Below are 7224 nucleotides of genomic sequence, written 5' to 3'. Positions count from 1 at the left end.
GCATAAAGAATATCCCCACAATGTTCCCACAACTTAATGAAACATTCTGAGAACCTAATAAGAACAGACTGAATGTGTTCTGAGAACGTTCTTGCAACATTAGGTGAATGTTTTATAAAAACATTGTATCATCATCAGCATGACTGGACAGTTTTTATGTTGTAAGAACTTTGTCTGCAACCTAACGAATGTTCTGGGAACTTTCATAGAGACTATTTAGGTTTGCTCACATTCTGGTGAACATTAGGAAATCATTACAAGGATCTTTTTTTCTATATATACAGTATATGTGATCAAAAACATTATTTTAATGTTTTTGGGATGTTATCCCTCTAATGTTAGATAAAACCCTAACTATCACTTAATGGGAATCTTAGCTAATGTTCTGGGAATGTTCCAGGTTTGCTGGGAAGGTCCTGATCTAAAGTAGTGCACTATATATAGGGAATAGGGTGCCATTTGGGACAGACTTGTATTCTCACCGCTCCATGGCCAGGTCTGCAGCAGGGGGCTCCAGTCACTCCACTGGCTGTCTGGGTTGATCTCGTCCTGGGCTCTCACCTGCAGCTGGTGGGCGAAGCCTGCAAGGGCGTCGGTTATTAGCAGGGATCTGGCCTTAGACTCCACCTGGGGGGGGAAGAGAAGGAGTGGAGAGAGCAGAGAAGGATAGAGATATAAGGGGAGGGGGTGAGATAGATGTATAGGGGGAGGGGGGACGAGAAGGAGTGGAGAGAGCAGAGAGGGATAGAGATATAAGGGGAGGGGGTGAGATAGAGATATAGGGGGGGGGGGGGTGAGATAGATGTATATGGGGAGGGGTGAGATAGATGATAGGGGGAGGGGGTGAGATAGAGATATAAGGGGAGGGGTGAGGAGGAGATATAAGGGGAGGGGGTGAGATAGTGTATAAGGGAGGGGGTGAGATAGATGTATAGGGGAGGGGGGTGGGAGATGAGATATAGGGGGGGGGTGAGATAGAGATATAAGGGGAGGGGTGAGATGGAGATATAAGGGGAGGGGGTGAGATAGATGTATAGGGGGAGGGGGTGAGATAGATGTATAGGGGGAGGGGGTGAGATGGAGATATAGGGGGAGGGGGTGAGATAGATGTATAGGGGTAGGGGGTGAGATAGAGATATAGGGGAGGGGGTGAGATGAGAGATATAGGGGAAGGGGGTGAGATAGAGATAGGGGGAGGGGGTGAGATAGATGTATAGGGGGAGGGGGTGAGATGGAGATATAGGGGGGAAGGAGAGGTAGTATGATGAATAGAGGAACTAACGGTAGACCAGATGCTGGATCCTACAGGACGGTAGCGGAGCTGGAAGCGGAGGGGGAAGGAGAGGTAGTATGATGAATAGAGGAACTAACGGTAGACCAGATGCTGGATCCTACAGGACGGTAGCGGAGCTGGAAGCAGAGGGGGAAGGAGAGGTAGTATGATGAATAGAGGAACTAACGGTAGACCAGATGCTGGATCCTACAGGACGGTAGCGGAGCTGGAAACGGAGGGGAAGGAGAGGAGGTAGTATGATGAATAGAGGAACTAACGGTAGACCAGATGCTGGATCCTACAGGACGGTAGCGGAGCTGGAAGCAGAGGGGGAAGGAGAGGTAGTATGATGAATAGAGGAACTAACGGTAGACCAGATTCTGGATCCTACAGGACGGTAGCGGAGCTGGAAGCGGAGGGGGAAGGGCACAGCGTCGTGGAGCCAGGAAGCAGGGTACGTCCAGTACACCTGGAGCCTCATGGGATATCCCACCATCCCCACTGCTGTTACTGCCTCCGGGGGGTCTGGCTGCACTGTAGACACACACAGAGGGGGGGGTGAGGAATCATGCAACCAACACTGGGTAGGTACAGATAGGTAAAGACAGGTACAGACAGACAGGTACAAACAGACATGTAAAGACAGACAGACAAGCAGACAGCCAGGGAAAGACAGAAAGGTACATATAGGTAATGACAGATGGGTCCAGACAGGTAAAGACAGACGGGTAAAGACAGATAGGTGCAGACAGACAGGTACAGACAGGTAAAGACAGATAGGTGCAGACAGGTACAGACAGACAGGTAAAGACATACATGTGCAGACAGGTAAAGACAGACGCACTACAGACAGACAGACACAGACAAACACACCGTGTCCAGATGAGGTAGTGACCTACAGAGCTCATGGAACTTGACCATCAGGATGGTGGTCTGTGACCCCAGAGGGTTGGTCTCTGTGATGTTGATGTTATGGTAGTGTTGCCACATGGTAGGGTCTGTGATGGTGCACTGCTTCTGGGGAGGGGACGACACCACACACATCCTCACCTGGCTCTTATTACCCCTGGAGAGGGAGAGAGGGAGAGGTCCTTCACTATCAACATCATTATATCTGTGTACCTACAGCTGGTAGGAGAGGAGAGGACGGGAGGCTCACCTGTAAGAGGTGTGGTACTGGGCAGGCAGGAGGGTCTTCACAGACTCCACCCATGAACACAATACCAGGCTGTGATTGGACACACGACAGGAAACATTGAGCAGCCCGGGGGGATCTGAGGAAGAAGAGAGGAGAAATTATGATCACATGATCAACAGCACAATATATACAAGCTTTATCTCAGTGTGTGAGGGACTGCAGCTCTCCCCGGGTATCCCTTCTAAGGAATGGTTAAGATTTAGGTCACAGCCTCAGACTATGAAGGGAGGAGAAGGGAGACTTACGCCCCAGCCTAAGTCTGGTTGTCCTGATGAGTCGTCCCCGGTCGTCATGGCAGCTGTAGTTTCCCTCGGCAGCGCGGTCGGCCTGCAGGAGGACCAGATGACCATCTGATGTCACTCGGTGATGCCATGGTAACATGGAACTCCTGTTCAGACGCCACTTCACTGATGTCCTGCGGAGACATTATGACGTCTGTGGACAATGTAGATGGAGCCCTGCATAGTGAACCTAGCCATCCTAGACCCCCCCAGAGCCCTGCATAGTGAACCTAGCCATCCTAGACCCCCCCAGAGCCCTGCATAGTGAACCTAGCCATCCTAGACCTCCCAGAGCCCTGCATAGTGAACCTAGCCATCCTAGACCCCTCCAGAGGCCCTGCATAGTGAACCTAGCCATCCTAGACCCCCCCCAGAGCCCTGCATAGTGAACCTAGCCATCCTAGACCCCCCAGAGCCCTGCATAGTGAACCTAGCCATCCTAGACCCCTCCCAGAGCCCTGCATAGTGAACCTAGCCATCCTGACCCCCCCAGAGCCCTGCATAGTGAACCTAGCCATCCTAGACCCCCCAGAGCCTGCATAGTGAACCTAGCCATCCTAGACCCCCCCGAGCCCTGCATAGTGACTCAGCATCCTAGACCCCCCAGAGCCCTGCATAGTGAACCTAGCCATCCTAGACCCCCCCAGAGCCCTGCATAGTGAACCTAGCCATCCTAGACCCCCCCAGAGCTGCATAGTGAACCTAGCATCTGACCCCCCCCCAGAGCCCTGCATAGTGAACCTAGCCATCTAGACCCCCCCCAGAGCCTGCATAGTGAACCTAGCCATCCTTGACCCCCTCCAGAGCCCTGCATAGTGAACTAGCCATCCTAGACCCCCCCCAGAGCCCTGCATAGTGAACCTAGCCATCCTAGACCCCCAGAGCCCTGCATATGAACCTAGCCATCCTAGACCCTCCCAGAGCCCTGCATAGTGAACCTAGCCATCCTAGACCCCCCAGAGCCCTGCATAGTGAACCTAGCCATCCTAGAACCTCCCAGAGCCCTGCATAGTGAACTAGCCATCCTAGAACCCCCCAGAGCCCTGCATAGTTAACCTAGCCATCCTAGACCCCCCCAGAGCCCTGCATAGTGAACCTAGCCATCCTAGACCCCCCCCCGAGCCCTGCATAGTGAACCTAGCCATCCTAGACACCCCCAGAGCCCTGCATAGTGAACCTAGCCATCCTAGACCCCCCCAGAGCCCTGCATAGTGAACCTAGCATCCTAGACCCTCCCAGAGCCCTGCATAGTGAACCTAGCCATCCTAGACCCTCCCAGGGCCTGCATAGTGAACCTAGCCATCCTAGACCCCCCCCAGAGCCCTGCATAGTGAACCTAGCCATCTAGACCCCCCCCCCCAGAGCCCTGCATAGTGAACCTAGCCATCCTAGACCCCTCCAGAGCCCTGCATAGTGAACCTAGCCATCCTAGACCCTCCCAGAGCCCTGCATAGTGAACCTAGCCATCCTAGACCCTCCCAGAGCCCTGCATAGTGAACCTAGCCATCCTAGACCCCCCCAGAGCCCTGCATAGTGAACCTAGCCATCCTAGACCCCCCCCAAGACCTGCATAGTGAACCTAGCCATCCTAGACCCCCCCCCCAGAGCCCTGCATAGTGAACCTAGCCAATCCTAGACCCCCCAGAGCCCTGCATAGTGAAACTCAGCCATCCTAGACCCCCCCAGAGCCCTGCATAGTGAACCTAGCCATCCTAGACCCCCCAGAGCCCTGCATAGTGAACCTAGCCATCCTAGACCCTCCCAGAGTCCTGCATAGTGAACCTAGCCATTTAGACCCCCCCAGAGCCCTGCATAGTGAACCTAGCCATCCTAGACCCCCCCCCCCAGAGCCCTGCATAGTGAACCTAGCCATCCTAGACCCCCCCAGAGCCCTGCATAGTGAACCTAGCCATCCTAGACCCCCCCAGAGCCCGCATAGTGAACCTAGCCATCCTAGACCCCCCCCCAGAGCCCTGCATAGTGAACCTAGCCATCCTAGACCCCCCAGAGCCCTGCATAGTGAACCTAGCCATCTAGACCCTCCCAGAGTCCTGCATAGTGAACCTAGCCATCCTAGACCCCCAGAGCCCTGCATAGTGAACCTAGCCATCCTAGACCCCCCCCCAGAGCCCTGATAGTGAACCTAGCCATCCTAGACCCCCCCCAGAGCCCTGCATAGTGAACCTAGCCATCCTAGACCCCCCCCAGAGCCCTGCATAGTGAACCTAGCCATCCTAGACCCCCCCCAGAGCCCTGCATAGTGAACCTAGCCATCCTAGACCCCCCCAGAGCCCTGCATAGTGAACCTAGCCATCCTAGACCCTCCCAGAGTCCTGCATAGTGAACCTAGCCATCCTAGACCCCCCCCAGAGCCCTGCATAGTGAACCTAGCCATCCTAGACCCTCCCAGAGCCCTGCATAGTGAACCTAGCACCCTAGACCCCCCCCCCCCCCCAGAGCCCTGCATAGTGAACCTAGCCATCCTAGACCCCCCCAGAGCCCTGCATAGTGAACCTAGCCATCCTAGACCCCCCCCCAGAGCCCTGCATAGTGAACCTAGCCATCCTAGACCCCCCCAGAGCCCTGCATAGTGAACCTAGCCATCCTAGACCCCCCCAGAGCCCTGCATAGTGAACCTAGCCATCCTAGACCCCCCAGAGCCCTGCATAGTGAACCTAGCCATCCTAGACCCCCCAGAGCCCTGCATAGTGAACCTAGCCATCCTAGACCCCCCCCAGAGCCCTGCATAGTGAACCAGCCATCCTAGACCCTCCCAGAGCCCTGCATAGTGAACCTAGCCATCATAGACCCTCCCAGAGCCCTGCATAGTGAACCTAGCCATCCTAGACCCCTCCAGAGCCCTGCATAGTGAACCTAGCCATCCTAGACCCCCCCCCCCCAGAGCCCCTGCATAGTGAACCTAGCCATCCTAGACCCCCCCCCCCCCCCCCCCCCACCCCACCCCCCCCCCCCCCCCCCCAAAGAGCCTGCATAGTGAACCTAGCCATCCTAGACCCTCCCAGAGCCCTGCATAGTGAACCTAGCCATCTAGACCCCCCCCACCCCGAGCCCTGCATAGTGAACCTAGCCATCCTAGACCCCCCAGAGCCCTGCAAAGTGAACCTAGCCATCCTAGAACCCCCCAGAGCCCTGCATAGTGAACCTAGCCATCCTAGACCCTCCAGAGCCTGCATAGTGAACCTAGCCATCCTAGACCCCCCCCCCCCCCAAAGAGCCCTGCATAGTGAACCTAGCCATCCTAGACCCCTCCAGAGCCCTGCATAGTGAACCTAGCCATCCTAGACACCTCCCAGAGCCCTGCATAGTGAACCTAGCCATCCTAGACCCCCCCAGAGCCCTGCATAGTGAACCTAGCCATCATAGACCCTCCCAGAGCCCTGCATAGTGAACCTAGCCATCCTAGACCCCTCCAGAGCCCTGCATAGTGAACCTAGCCATCCTAGACCCCCCCAGAGCCTGCATAGTGAACCTAGCCATCCTAGACCCCTCAGAGCCTGCATAGTGAACCTAGCCATCCTAGACACCTCCCAGAGCCCTGCATAGTGAAACTAGCCATCCTAGAACCCCCAGAGCCCTGCATAGTGAACCTAGCCATCATAGACCTCCAGAGCCCTGATAGTGAAACTAGCCATCCTAGACCCCTCCAGAGCCCTGCATAGTGAACCTAGCCATCTAGACCCCCCAGAGCCCTGCATAGTGAACTAGCATCCTAGACCCTCCCAGAGCCTGCATAGTGAACTAGCCATCCTAGACCCTCCCAGAGCCCTGCATAGTGAACCTAGCCATCCTAGACCCTCCCAGAGCCCTGCATAGTGAAACTAGCCATCCTAGACCCTCCCAGAGCCCTGCATAGTGAACCTAGCCATCCTAGACACCTCCCAGAGCCCTGCATAGTGAACCTAGCCATCCTAGACCCCCCCCCAGAGCCCTGCATAGTGAACCTAGCCATCTAGACCCTCCAGAGCCTGCATAGTGAACCTAGCCATCCTAGACCCTCCCAGAGCCCTGCATAGTGAACCTAGCCATCCTAGACCCTCCAAGAGCCCTGCATAGTGAAACTAGCCATCCTAGACCCTCCCAGAGTCCTGCATAGTGAACCTAGCCATCCTAGACCCCTCCCAGAGCCCTGCATAGTGAACCTAGCCATCCTAGACCCTCCCAGAGCCCTGCATAGTGAACCTAGCCATCCTAGACCCCTCCAGAGCCCTGCATAGTGGAACGACCCCACCCCCCATCCCCAGAGCCTGCCATAGTGGAACATACCTGTCTAGTGCTGCTCCACACACCAGCGTGACATTGGACCCCAACCTCCCATACTGAACATCTGAAACTAGACAAGACGTTCAAGCTGTTAGATCTCTGTGTCTAAACAGTTCTACAATCAATCTCTGTGTTTAAACAGTTCTACAATCAATCTTTGTGTCTAAACAGTTCTTCATCAATTCTCTGGG

The 7224-nt window shown here is 55.1% G+C and overlaps 1 protein-coding gene across 1 annotated transcript in view; it reads right to left on the bottom strand.

The window, feature by feature from the left end:
- Positions 1–357: 357 nt before the first annotated feature.
- The window catches only part of il11ra (interleukin 11 receptor, alpha), a 96987-nt gene continuing 90120 nt past the window's right edge, over positions 358–7224 (bottom strand). The window contains exons 3-9 of the mRNA XM_038989431.1: positions 7037–7103; positions 2717–2886; positions 2433–2547; positions 2173–2339; positions 1641–1807; positions 1552–1590; positions 358–627 (exon numbers count right to left, since the gene is read on the bottom strand). Of these exons, the coding sequence (XP_038845359.1) occupies positions 358–627; positions 1552–1590; positions 1641–1807; positions 2173–2339; positions 2433–2547; positions 2717–2886; positions 7037–7103 (995 nt within the window). The remainder of the gene's footprint in view (positions 628–1551; positions 1591–1640; positions 1808–2172; positions 2340–2432; positions 2548–2716; positions 2887–7036; positions 7104–7224) is intronic.

This window comes from Salvelinus namaycush, chromosome 3 (assembly GCF_016432855.1).
Source record: "Salvelinus namaycush isolate Seneca chromosome 3, SaNama_1.0, whole genome shotgun sequence".
Lineage (NCBI taxonomy): Eukaryota > Metazoa > Chordata > Actinopteri > Salmoniformes > Salmonidae > Salvelinus > Salvelinus namaycush.
The sequence above is the reverse complement of the archived record's forward strand: the minus strand, read 5'-3'. Positions and strand labels throughout refer to the sequence as shown.